The sequence below is a fragment of the Phalangium opilio genome, unplaced genomic scaffold (genome assembly GCF_054372755.1).
Source record: "Phalangium opilio isolate 3A_F unplaced genomic scaffold, DU_Popi_V2 ptg000113l_1, whole genome shotgun sequence".
NCBI lineage: Eukaryota > Metazoa > Arthropoda > Arachnida > Opiliones > Phalangiidae > Phalangium > Phalangium opilio.
Window position 1 is genome coordinate 4,944,613 of NW_028324209.1, and position 13,176 is coordinate 4,957,788.

A 13,176-nucleotide genomic window follows, 5' to 3' on the forward strand; every position below is an offset into this window, starting at 1 on the left:
GATTTTTGATGGGAGAGTGCATGGGAGTCTTTGAATTTCAGTTTTTTTAGGAAGAGCTTGTCTTTGACTGTCGTTATTGGTTTTTCAATTGCTTAGTTCAATTATATTGCCAGGTGTATCTAAAATAACGGTTTAAGATCATGAAGAATCCATTGTTTTTAGCCTTCAGTATCTCTTCAATTTTCTTATATTTTCCACCCCCCTATGAAGTGTTTCTTTCACCATGTTTTTGTTGGAATATCAATATTGAAAATTTCTAAACTGCGTATCCATGAACCATGGGCAGGTGTTTTCCCATGAAAGAACATTTTATCAGTTTTATTCATTTAGAGTTTTAAACTTGTACTAATAAAAACATACAGGGAAGGGAGCTCGGTTCCAAATTCTCTTCTCGAGCCTTGGGCATTTTACACTTTGGAGTTAAATTGTAACTTTGTCTGAACCTAAAAGTATAAGAGATAGTAAGAAAGTACTTGGCTGTTGAACCCATCGTATCCTAAGAAAACATTATCAGCTAACCGCTCGAACAAACCCAACCAGTGTCCGATTCTATTCTTTAGTCTTTTTTTTTTTTTTTGTCCGTTTGTCTCCCCCTTCTCCCAATTGTCACCCACCCCGGCCCTCTCGATAGAAATTAAGGGTGTTTTGTGTCGCGTTGCCTCCTGGATCTAAAACTCCCTCTAGGGGCCGATGCTGCATGGGGAGCGTGCAGCTCTTGGTGTCTCTTCGAATGTCCGAAAATTCCCCAAGGGGATGGTCACCCCCCAAAAACCCTTAAAACGCAACGTCACCCTTCATTTAGAGTGATTCCGGAAGAGAGGGGATGCTGGAGGACGGATAAACTTTGCGTGACTCGAGCACCCCCTATCGCCTTTCTCTTTTTGCCGCTGCTCTGGTGTTCTCGATGGGATCGCGTAAAAAAGGATATCTATAGCCCTGGCCGCCGCCGCTCCGTTTATAGGAAGGTGTAGGTAATTGGCTGAGTACGTCTAGGGAACGAGGTAATCGCGCCAATTTGTCATTGGATCGTCTATTCTCTTCTCTCTGTGTCACTCCGTCTTTTGACAAGTTGGGTAAGTCACTTAGTAATTCTCCTTCTTACCAAGTGGAATTTTGGGGAAGTCTTGTTCAAGCTTGAAGGAGAGAGGGATGGAGTGGTAATCTCCATACCTATAACGTTGCCTCTGTAGCCTCGCAGCATCCTCAACCTCTTGGTAGGGTCTTACTCTGCGATGCGCCCCTGTGTCTTAGAAAAATATGCTAAATCTCTTACAAAGACTATGGCAGCTCTTGACAAACACCTATAGGGGTTTGAGCAAGGTACACTGGGAGACTTTCATTGCCGCAGATAGCCCACCACCCACGACTCCATCTCACCTCTTTCCTCCTCGGTTCAAGAAAACTTGGATAGGCTTAAGTTCAAGAATTCAAAACTTAACTTCTAGAGTTGGTGGAAGCTCAATTATTTTCATCAATTCAGGAACTCATTATGATCCAAAGCAAAACTAAAAATTAATTCTTCGAAATATCATTGAGAAACAAAGTTACCGATTTACTTTAGAAAAATCAATACGTCTCAAAGGACGCACAAACTGAACAACTTCAATACTTCCTGCGATAGGTATACCTCTGTAGGCAACGGAATAAAATTGGTATAGCGAGTTAGGTAAGCTAGAGAGGATGGAGAATTGTAGAGTAGAGGATAGGATGGACGGAATGAATTGGTTATAATAGCCTTCTCCAAAACACCCTCCTCTCTCTCTCTCTCGCTCGCTGGCTGACTCTCGTAGGCTCGTAGCCTCTGTAAAAGAAAACGTGTGTGTGGACTTCCCCCGCAGCTCGCGTTTGGTCGCCTTCCCTCCTAACAACGGTCTTTTCACGGGCCAGTGGCCGAAGCCCTTCTCCTTTTTATTCGGAATGAGCGCAGTGTCGCGTTATGGACGGTCGCCGGCTATAATGGAGTGCCAAAGATAGCCACTATTCTCTTTAAGGTCCGCAGAGGAAAAAATTGGGCCAAGCTCCGTTTATTTTTATTCGTTAGTACTAAAAGCGCGAGGCGACGCGACGCGACGCTTCGTTTTGGGTTAATTGGGGAATCCCTTGAACCCTGATGATATTGTTTTTGGTCCCCGCCCCCATGTCCATCGGTACCTAATTAAGAGATGGCACCTTTCTAGGCCAATTGAATAGTTTCGCCCCTAATGAATGCTCCTTAGGTACGCGGCAAATGTTTTGGAAAGGTTAGTTTCACAGTTGGGCATTCGGACTTTTTGGTCAGATTACTTACAGGGGTTGGAGCTTTAAATTTCCAAACGTTATCAACAACATTTACGTTTTTCTGATATAATATACTGACGAAAAGAGGTGAAATTGAAAAAAGAAACCTCTTCTGCTTAGAGTATCTTTAACGACAAAAATTTAGCGTATTGTCAAATTTTCGAAACAAAACCTGAAGTTGCAGCATTTTTACGCGAGAATTGGCATCTGGCGAGCTAACCCTAATGCAACATGTATTTTTGACCCAAATTGCAGTCGGTACTATACATTGGGGTGGTTTGAAAAAGTATCTCTTGTCGGGATTTGGGGATCCGATCTGCCATTGTCTGAACAAGCGGACATTTAGATTCTTTATCGTGGCGATTGAACTGTTCAATATCCATCCGTGGCTCGCTTTTCTATTCCCCCTTAAAGAGGAGCCCGAGGCGCGGGGTGGGATGGCCCTTTTCCCCTCTCGGCAAATCACTTAACTTAATACCGTGAAAATTTATACCTGCTACCTTCTCTAATAGCCTTCAATTTCCGGGGATTCGGAACGCCGTTCTTCGCCGCCGCTATCCTTTCTATCTTCTCTCTCTTCTTGCTCCTCCACTATGCAGTCTCCCAATTTATCCCCGCACCTCCCTGCCACATTTGCCGGCAGCATCGACGGAGGATCGCATTACACCCCCTTCCCTTTTCTTCTCCGGGTTAAGCTCGGACGTTACATCTCCACTTTCCGAATGGGCCTGTTCGGATTTTATTTTGGTCAAATTTATATTTTGTCTTACGTCAAATTTTCTCTATTTTGGGTTCTTAATTTCAGATAGTTAGGAGCCAGTGTTGATTAGTCTCAGTTATACTAACCCATGTAGATTTATCTCAAATTTCTCAAACTTAAAATATGAACATTCTAAAATACTGTTCATCTTATCAAATATTTGAGTGACAGTAGGAAAGTTTCTAAGAATTTGGATGTTTGTCAATTATAATATAAGTAAGAATTGTATTCTTGTTGAACTGCGAACTTGTCCATGCAGGCGAAGGAAGTATCTCTAAAGCGTGGTCCTCCCATAGGCTTAGTCTTGGAAGTCCCTTCGGGCCAGGGAATAGCGGCGGGGGTGTTGCCCCTATTACCGCGTCATTCTCCTTTCTCTCGGTGCACGCTCTCTATCCCAGCGGCTTGGATCTTGATCCTCCGAAAGGATTTTCCTCTATAGGCTCTAGGCGGCGGCGCGAGCGCGCGGTGACGCAGTTTTCCCGAGAGCCGCCACCTTCCTAATACAGCCGATTGCGGAGTATTATGTTCTTATTTACGGCAATTACGGGAGGGAGGAGGGAAGAGACTGGGGCCAGAGCCCCACTAGCTGCCCTTTCTATACAGGCTGCCTGGGCGAACGGGACGCCTCTAGCGGAATCGATGAGTGGAGAAACAGCTGAGACCATGCATGCCTGCACCATCTCTGGAAAAGAAACCCATTCAACGCTACTGTTTTTCCTTACCAATTTATCTGGTCACCGAAAATACAATTGGATTTAATAGGGTTTATTCGGTCATAGTGTGGTCAGGATGCTTTGGGAATAGTCGAGGCTTAAGGCTTTATGCCTTATCTTTATGGAGAAACTTTCAGTAGGAAAAGCAACACGCAAATTTAATCATTGTACCCATGGAGATACAAGAGGAACAGTTGAGTTTTCCGCGTTGAGTATTGCTATTTGGAAGAATGTAAGGAAAATGGCTCGTAGGATGAGTAGAGAGAGGTTTATTAAGAGAAAATTAAATGATTTGCGAGATGCAACTTTACGGATTGGTTTATTGTTTAAATTTCATAACTCATTCGCTCGTCGATAGGGGCGCCACCGTGACCTACCATTCACCCTATCACACACTCGAAGGGGGTAATTGAAATTTCCGTCACAAAAAGGCGCGATGCCCGCCTCGAAATTGTTTGTCTAGGATTCTCAATATATATTCTAATGTCTATGATTGCCCATGCAAGGTTTCGAAAAGGCAACAGTGAATTGTTGCAATGTTTCAATGTGGTTGAAGACGAATTTATAGTATTATTAGCATAGGATACATTTATGGAGTTTACGCGCAGCATGATTCTGCGAAATCAAATTTAAGACTTGTAAAAAAGGATATAAAATTCTATGCAATTAGAGAGATGGTTTTCACAAAATGATTCAGGGCCATTCTTTTGGCATTTATGTACAGTTAAGGTCTTTATGAGACTATCTTTTGAATACAAGAAAAGGATTTAATCTATAATCGAACAAAGCGACACACTTGGTAATTTTTTTTTGAAATCTAATCTCAAGGGTATCGGTTAAAAGCTCAAATTCGCGACGAGTGTTCTGACATGATATCGACTTTTTCTTCTTATCTACGGGTGTGGAAATTCATTTCAAGTTTCAGTTTCTATCTTAAATCTTTTGGAGATTGAGCTCTATTATTTTACTTACGAGATAAGGAGGGTTATAAGTCTATAAGATGGTAAGAGAAGCCGCGATAAATCGGGGTCTGGCATGTATGCATTTTGAAGAGGCTCGTCTCGGGAAATTTAGCACGAACCAATCCGAGACTAACAACTATCCATCTAGGGACCAGGCCGCTTCCAGGAATGCGTTCTTCAATCTAGATCCTATACGTCTCCTCATTCTCTTCTACGTCTTATATACCCTCGTAATATTCACTTTTTACATGGACTTATAAACCGTAAAAGGGATTGGAAAACTGGGCCCTTTATCAATACAAAATTAACGACAGGAGTGAGGGGAGATAACGATTCTAGTATATCAAGGTCTTCCTAAATTGTATTTCAGAAATCACTGTTTAAACCCAATTGTTGGGTGTTTAAGGAAATTTTGCGTATTCAACTAGGATCGAAAAGTTACTTCTTCACTGGTCCTCTTTAGCATTGCACGGTCCATGGTTTTATTTTTCTTGGAAGACGATCTTTGAACCCTGACCTCCAAACTGCCATGAAACTTTAAAGAGGGAATTTAATAGATTTAAATTAACTTGTAACAAAATTCTCCGAAGAAACCATCCAACGATTATTTACTGTTAAATAAGCTGCATGAATTCTTAAATCACCTCTCTTTTGGCAAAACTAAAAATACTTATTATTCCACGAATCTCGAGCCTTTGAAGAACTTCGCACCAGCCCTATTTACCCATTAAGTAGTAATTAAGAAAAGAAGAAAAAAACAACTCCAGTCGACACAAAGGAAAGTTCTTTAATGAAACGCGAGCTATTAAAATAACCATACCGGAAGTAGGTTATCCAAAAAATTATGATAATGTTATCATGAGTTCATAAGATATGTTCCACCAGTTTGTCACTGGTTTTTGGGACTTTGTCATGAAGTGACGCAGGTAATAGATTCTCGTAAAGCTACGGCTGAAGAGGCGCTGTCAAAGGTATAGTACAGACCTAATAAGAAGATGGACTGCAAAACGGTGTGTTCTCGAAAACGCGTCGTTCTCGAACTAGTTCGCAATAAGTCTCCATCATTACAAAGTACAGGAAGTGTTATACTTATGGAATTTGTTTATTTCTCTTGAAAATATTTGTTGATAGCTTTGTTGTTTCTATTCAGTTCGGTTCAGTTTTATCCGGAAGGATTATAATTATCTTGAATTGCATTAATTAACCGCGTTACTTCAGTTTGATTTACTTTTGATAATATCTTTCGCGTCCTCTTTCCGCCTTCTGTCTCATTTTGCGTTCAGTTTGAATATAAAAGAGATCCTTGTGAGCGAAAAAGCCCACCGCCGCGATTGCCGCTGGTTTTTTGGCTGCAGCTCCCATGCATCTTGAGAGAGATTTTTTTTGTCTATTAACGATTACGATTATAGCTAGGCTTTAATTTTCTAGTCTTAAGAAGAAGGTCTTTATGCAAAGGGATCTAATAGTTCCTCTATTAGGGCCATTTTCAGTTTTCGAGAGGGTTTTTAACGACTTAAGAGGCGGAGTATAGGGAGAAATTGCTTTAATTACTCTGTTGGCTGGAGAGCCCGGGAGTGCCTATTTCTTATATGGGAAAATAAATGAAAAAAAAATGTTCTGGAAGATTATACTTAATGATAATTTGTCTGTGACTGTATCTAGACTCAAAAGATTTGGTGAAAGAGCCCACTAAAATTGTGTTTTCTTCTCTCAGCCTACATGGCCTAATCATTCAGGGTTTTCCAATGGTTGTTTACAAGAATTGACCATTTAAAGTGAAGTTAAATAAGGTTCTTATAACTATACTATTCACTCAGTTGCTATTGTATTATATCATACGTTTATAAGATAAGTATGACGTTTATAAGATAAGTATGATAATATGCTTCGTAATGAGAGTTAGTTCGAGAACTACAAGCGAGAATTGACTACACTCGGTTACTTTTGCAGTCCATCTTCTTATTTAGTCTGTAGTAAGCCTTTGACAGGCGTCGCTTTACGAGAATCTATGACGTTTCATCTACGTTGCTTCATGATAAGCTCTCAGTAACCATTGACAAACTTATGGAACATATCGTATGAACTTATTATTATATTTCGTCTATTTTCTTGCTAATGGATTCTTGGATATCAAAATCTACTAAACGTCTACTCCAGCCAGTAACTCTGGACGAACTTAGAATGCTGGTCTCGTGTGGGGGGTTTCTCCTTAAATTTGATACGCAGTCATTCAATGGGAAATGAGCCGGTTAATGGGCATAAGAAAGCACCCCCCCTTCCTTACACAATAATCCCTCCAGAGGTCTAGCGACGTTTTATCGCTCTATTTCTCACCATCCATCGAAGACAAAGAAATTCCATTGGATAAAAATTTCCTGCCAAAAACAAAAGAGAAGAAGAGCCTGTCAAATTAAAAATAGATTCTTCTAACTTAAGAACTTATCTTTTTTTGAGTAGACTCTCTTTCTTCGTCAAATTTTGGCGCATTTTCATCATTCCCGATATTTCGCGCGCGCGGGACATCTTGAAACCTCTTCTGTCAATTTCACGCGACTCGTCCCAGCATCCCGTCATTTTTATTTCCCGCGCATGCTCTTTACGCTTCCCGCCAAAATGGAATCTCATCACAGTCCATACACGTGAGAGTCGTTTCGGAGTCTAGGGAGGTTCCGTGACTTTAAACCCAGGCCCAGGACATGCCCCGATTGTTAGAAACCAATACGTGATAAAGAAAGACCCGTCAGAAACTTGGGATGTCTGACGACGTTCTAAATTTGTCAAACGCGTTTGTGTTGATTTATCCCCGTTTAGTTCTAAATCTGCAACTTTAATTAACCGCAATCCTTATAAGGTCATAGTCATTGGTAGTTCTTTGTATGATTGTGTTTATTTTCTTTCCAATCATTAAAAATAGTCTTGGAAATTAACCTTACGCCTGTCACGTCACGTCTTTGACGGTGAACTAATTGTAGTACTTCGTAGTTCAACCACTTCATGTCTATACGTGTCCCAGCAAAAAATATTAAAACTTGGATATAATTTAAAGTGAAAAATGACTCTTACTATCTGTCGACACTCTGTAAAATTAATGAACTTTTAGTTGGAAACTTTTTAGTTTTCCAAGTTGAAGTTAAGATCCTTCACAATTTTGGAAAGCTTGCCCCCAAAAAGCTTATAGAAAAACCTGTTAAGAAATAGAGCAAGAAGTACTACGTTAGTCCACCCCCTGTCTTTCTTAAAGTGTAGCGAATTCAGGCCATTTGCTGTTCATTAGTGCCGAGCGCATCTCCAAGTACTTTCCCGAAGCTCCATCGCGCCTGTGACTCGCGTCATTAACGTTCGTCGAAAGAAGAACCTTAATGGAGCCCGAAGGAGAAAAAGGTCCCGCTTTTCATTTTGCCTTTGCGCAATGTACCCAAAAGCCCATCACAATTAGTAAAATGTTCCCAAGCACTTACACAAATTCTTCCTCTCAATTGAGAACAATTTACTGTTTCTTCATTTTGAAATATTTTAAGGCCCGGTCGAATGACTATGCGACGTTGACCAAGGAACTTCAATTTGAAGTATTTTATCGTAAATGATCCATTTATGGCCGACCCTGATCATGCGAAGTTGACCAAGGGAAGAATTTAAGATTTCTGAACGAACCCCTTAAAATTCATTGTTTTTATTTTACTTTGAGTTATTTACTTTTGCGTTGTCTTCCAGCACTTTCTTTCTCGTTCCTCAGGGCTGGAATGAAGACGACACAAAAACGTCGAGAACAAAAAAGTAAGAAAAGAGCTAGGCATTTGGCGTCGGTCGTATATCGCTCTGGTTTCCCGCCCTTTCTCGTTAGCGAAGTATAATTTTGATCGGCTGACAATTTCGGAGTCTCTTCCCTTAAAGCGATCGTCCTCTTCTTTCTTGACAATTTTCTCCGTCTTCGAGTGATTTGTTATTCTTTGTCTCATTTATTAAGTCTTCGCCTCCGATATGACACGGCCGGCGAGAGTGAGAGAAAGGACGCGGCGTTATGATGACTCTCAAACGCCTCCATCCTATATATTTTTTTCTTTTTTCCTTGGAATATTTCTCTTCCAATTTGACTGCGTTGAGTTATAGATTACCAGGAGGACTCTTTGGGGAGGTTTCAGGACGCGTTTGTTAAAATTAGTCACATTTTTTCACGGTTATGTATGGGTCCGTTGGTATGTTTGCGACGGACAATCCGGCAGACCCTAACGGAGCGGATAATTGCCGCATTTTTTGGGCAATCGTCATGACTGAACTAGTTAGGTCACAAAATGTGAATATTTGTTTATTTTAGATTCATGGGTAGCAAGCCATGAACAATACCACAAAAATTATGGTTTTGTCTGCGACTGATTGCCATAAATTGAGTGAGTTTAGGGATAAAATGGGCGAATTGTTATTAAGATAAAATCTAATGCACGCGGCAAGAATTAAGCAACCCTCAACCCTTTACATTTAAAGGACACATTGGGTTACTAATTTTCCCTGCAGGTCTAATTCTAAACCACGAAATAAAAAGCGTAACCCGGTAGCTTTTAAGTATTTCCGCAATTTGTAGTAACACGTATTTGGCATAGCAGCGGCTTATCACCGAGTACCATCTTTGTAATAAAGACATTGGTGGGCCAAATATTTCTGTAGAGGGAGGAGGTTAAAGGCGTGCGCGTATCGACTCGCGAAATAACTTTATTTCGCCAAGAAAGTAAGCATTCATTAAGCCTTTTCGCTTCTCCCTTACCAGAATCAAGAAGTCCTCCGTATACTTCCATACAAACCCGTCCTTTGCGTAGCTCTGGACGGACAGACATTGATAGAGTACGTTACAAGGTGGACTATGTTAGAATTGGGAGGTTTCTGGAATGTAATAGGTTATCCCGTTTCGTACGGCGCGTTATAATCTATTTAAAGAATCCTTTAGTGTTGGAGAGGGAGAGATCGTAGGGATGTTAGAGCGAGGATGAAAAAGAAAAAAAATCTTCTGCAGCTTCGGGAGAGGATAAACTCAAAGGGAGGAAGTTAAGACGGTTTCACCGACCGAAAACGAGATTACTATCAAGAGATGATGAACGACGTTTGGTATCTTATATACACTGCCGCAACGCTGCTAAGCTCCCATCTAACGAGAGGAACGCGTTCGCATTCGTTTCGTGAAAGAAATATCAAATTATGTAATGCAGCTAGTAAACGGCTTCCTTAAAGCATAGGTTCAGGTAACAAGAACGGCCTTTTCCTAAATATAAAAGGAAAAATATCAAAAAAATAAATTATTTCTTATTACAAAATTATTAGCATTTAATTAGTCTTAAAAACGAGGACATTGCTTTAGTGGCGTCTGCTACCCTTACGGTATTGGTTAAATTCTCTATGTCAATTTAATTTTCTTGATATTATTATAATTTAGTCCACAGTAAACGTATATTTTATATCACTGTTGAGACTTTTCACATTGACTTTGGGTAATCTTGTATGCGAATGGGCCGTTTCCGAAATTACCTCGAATTTAAAAAAAAAAATTTAAATAGCGACTAAAATGTAGTTTATATTTCTAATGAGCGAACGTTGACTCTTAAATCGTTTACTCGCAATCTCCATCAAGTACTGAGAGGGTAAACTAGTATTATATTTTGCCAAAGATTCCAAAGAGATTAGATCAACATTAGAGACTAATGGATTTACAACGTTATTTTGTAAAGAAATAAAATCTAACGTCAAAATATCTCAGCTAATCCCCAAACTCTTACAAAACCTTCTCACGTCCCCATTGCGTAAATGCGTAATTGTTTTACAGAAAATAAATTTTTGGAATTTTTATTTTCATTTATCGCGAGGAAACCTAATTACGAGCTGTTTTTAATTATGCATGGTGATTCTGATAAGTGTGGCATAAATTTAGGGGATGTTCTTTGGGCGATTTTGAGTAGAAAATGTTCTATGACATTTGCCACAAGGGCCACTGTTTTCGAGTTATGATTTGAGTGTTTTAGGGATGACCCCTTAATTAAATTAGAAATAATTGTCTTTCAGTTTCTTAATTAAATTTAAGTGGTCATCCGTAAAATAATTTGTACAATCTTAACTTGAAAACAGTGGTCTGGTCATTGCAAAATGTCATAAAACATTTTCGACTCAAAATCGCCCAAAGAACACCCCTGAATTTATGCCAGACTTATCAGAAACACCCTGTATCGATCTACAGTATACGCTTATTACAATAATATTCTTAACAGGCTCTCTTAATTATCCATAATTTTACCGCGAGCAACATTCTTCAGGAAGAAAACCGGCTAAAATCCAAGACAAACAATATTCAGTTTTCTAATTAGCCCTAAAGAAGATCTCGTAAAATGTTAAACAAATACAGAGAGAGCTTTAGGTCCCAAAAATACTTTAGTCTCGGTTTGTCTTTCTTTAGGCATGAACTTTAAATATGGTATGATGTAAATGACGGCAAAAATTAAGCCTTATACTCCAGTTAAGTTTTAAGTTACGACCGGTACTTAAAAACCACGCTTGTTGACTCGTTAAATTCACGGTGGAAACCCGTGTTTTCTTTCCTTCCACTAGAGAACCTCAGGCCCAATTAGTATACTCGAAGAATCGTCTGTTTTAGCGAAAAAGGGTTTTTCTTAAACCCTAAATATAACTTTTCTCGGAAAGCGAGAAACTCTTTAAAAGCAAACACATTTAGTTTTAAGGTTTAGTACTACTTATACGTGTGTGTATGTGTACGGTTAGTCTTTAGAAGGCTCGGTGCGGCCTCTTCACATCACGTGGGTTTAATGGTTCGCGAAAACGGCTCGCGCCATTACACCTATTTTTACAAAGTTACTGTTGCAAAACAATCTACTGTTTTACTTTGAATCTCGTCTTTATGGGTTTCGAAGATTTTCCTAACCATCTGACTCATTCAGTGTCAGGGGGAGCGCAGCGCGTATATGACCCTAAGTCTGTGAAGAGATGTAACCTTTGACCTCTCTTTTAAAAATATACCTTTCCTTGTATAGGTATTAGAAAATATTATGCCTTTTTTAGCTTCAAATATGTTGTACGAGCAAAAATCTATATTTTTCTCATTTTCTGGTATACCAAGGTCACCCGAAGTTGCAGGGGGAAATTATATATATTTCCCAAGGCCTATTTTTCCCTGTCTTCTTCATAAGATTAATACAGAGGCCGTGAGAATATTTAAAATACCATTTGTATTTGGTATTTATTTTACCGTCAGGGCACCCCTTAATTTAAAAAAATGGACTGATCCAATAATTTTAACCTCGTGGAATCCCTCGCATATTTTATTTCATCCCCCCTCCCATTAGAAAGCTCGCCACGTACGTGTAAAAGAAAGGACTTTATTTTCTTTATTAAAATTCGAGGCGCTGGGGGAGGAAGTTAAAAATGAGATGTATTCCCCCCTACGCGGCCGCTGACTCATGGGCATGCACGGGTATGCAGAAAGTACGGTTTCTCGTCCTCTTTCAAGTATAAAGTCCGTGCAACGCTGAGTAGGCCAAATTAACTTATTAGTCACAGTGAACCGTGCCCGTTTGCGTTTGAAAGTGAAGTGAAGGTAATTATAATTATAATTAATTAACTCTTTTAGAATACGTTAGGGTTAGGTCATAGGCTCGCTTCAAAGGGGGGGGGGGTCAGGTTGCGGTCTTAAGTTAAAGATATATTGATGTGGCTTCAAATAATTATTTAATTTAAAAAAATTGCGGTTCTTAAATGTCTAATTATAATTTGAATACAATTTGAATATTTTAAGTTTCATTAGACTTTGCGCAATTTTGTACAATAAAAAAATCTTAAATTGGATTTGTCACGTGCTACTCTTTACAGGTCACCAAGAAACACGTTGCAAATTTAACCCCTAAATAATTTCCCACCACTAGATATCCCTTTTTTTTGAAAAAACCTGGGAGACCTGTTTGCAATATGCGACAAGTATCAGGCTCAGGTCAAGGAGAGCCATTTAGGGTTCAAATCCCTTAACTTTAGGAACAGAAACGCTCCGACTCTAAATTGGTGTTCAAGCAGAACCTATATAGAAGGCAACCTTCTCCCTCGAAATATCTTCTCCACACTCTCTCCCTATATAACCTTTCATCTCAGGAGTCCATGCACCAGATGTCTGTTTCCGTTTTAAACCAAAGTAGGCTATGAGTTAGTTAATACATGGTTCATAGAGACGCTGGTCTTAAATTTCTATTAAATCATTAGAGGTTTCAGAGATGAACTTGTTGTGGAAATGTAAAAAAATTTAAAGTGTTCAGTCAAGGTATTTCATGTGCCCAAAATTGAAGTATAAATTTTATTAAATAAGGTAAACTTGTTGTCCAAGTCTCTAGTAACCCTGCAAAGTAATAGTAAAGGGGCCCATCAAAGTCGAGTAATATCCGGGAAAAGAATTTCTCCTATAGGAGCGCCCCCTATCATTCCTCAGCGT

General features: G+C 39.5%; 2 protein-coding genes across 4 annotated transcripts in view; one reads left to right on the forward strand and one right to left on the reverse strand.

Moving 5' to 3' along the window:
• Positions 1–13,176, forward strand: part of LOC149623486 (protein slit-like) — a 327,465-nt gene that overhangs the window by 103,048 nt on the left and 211,241 nt on the right. The window contains exon 1 of one of the 3 annotated variants that reach the window (XM_089852457.1): positions 677–1,073. The exons of the other annotated variants lie outside the window; for them this stretch is intronic. The gene's annotated coding sequence lies outside the window, so the exon portion shown is untranslated. Of the gene's footprint in view, positions 1–676; positions 1,074–13,176 lie in introns of those variants that run through there. 3 annotated transcript variants of the gene reach the window in all.
• On the reverse strand, positions 7,501–9,882 carry LOC149623493 (uncharacterized). Its single transcript, XM_089852494.1, has 2 exons — positions 8,406–9,882; positions 7,501–8,313 (listed from the first exon to the last, which is right to left on the reverse strand). The coding sequence occupies exons 1-2, from the start codon at positions 8,666–8,668 to the stop codon at positions 8,226–8,228; spliced, it is 351 nt and encodes a 116-aa protein (XP_089708620.1). The 5' UTR covers positions 8,669–9,882; the 3' UTR covers positions 7,501–8,225.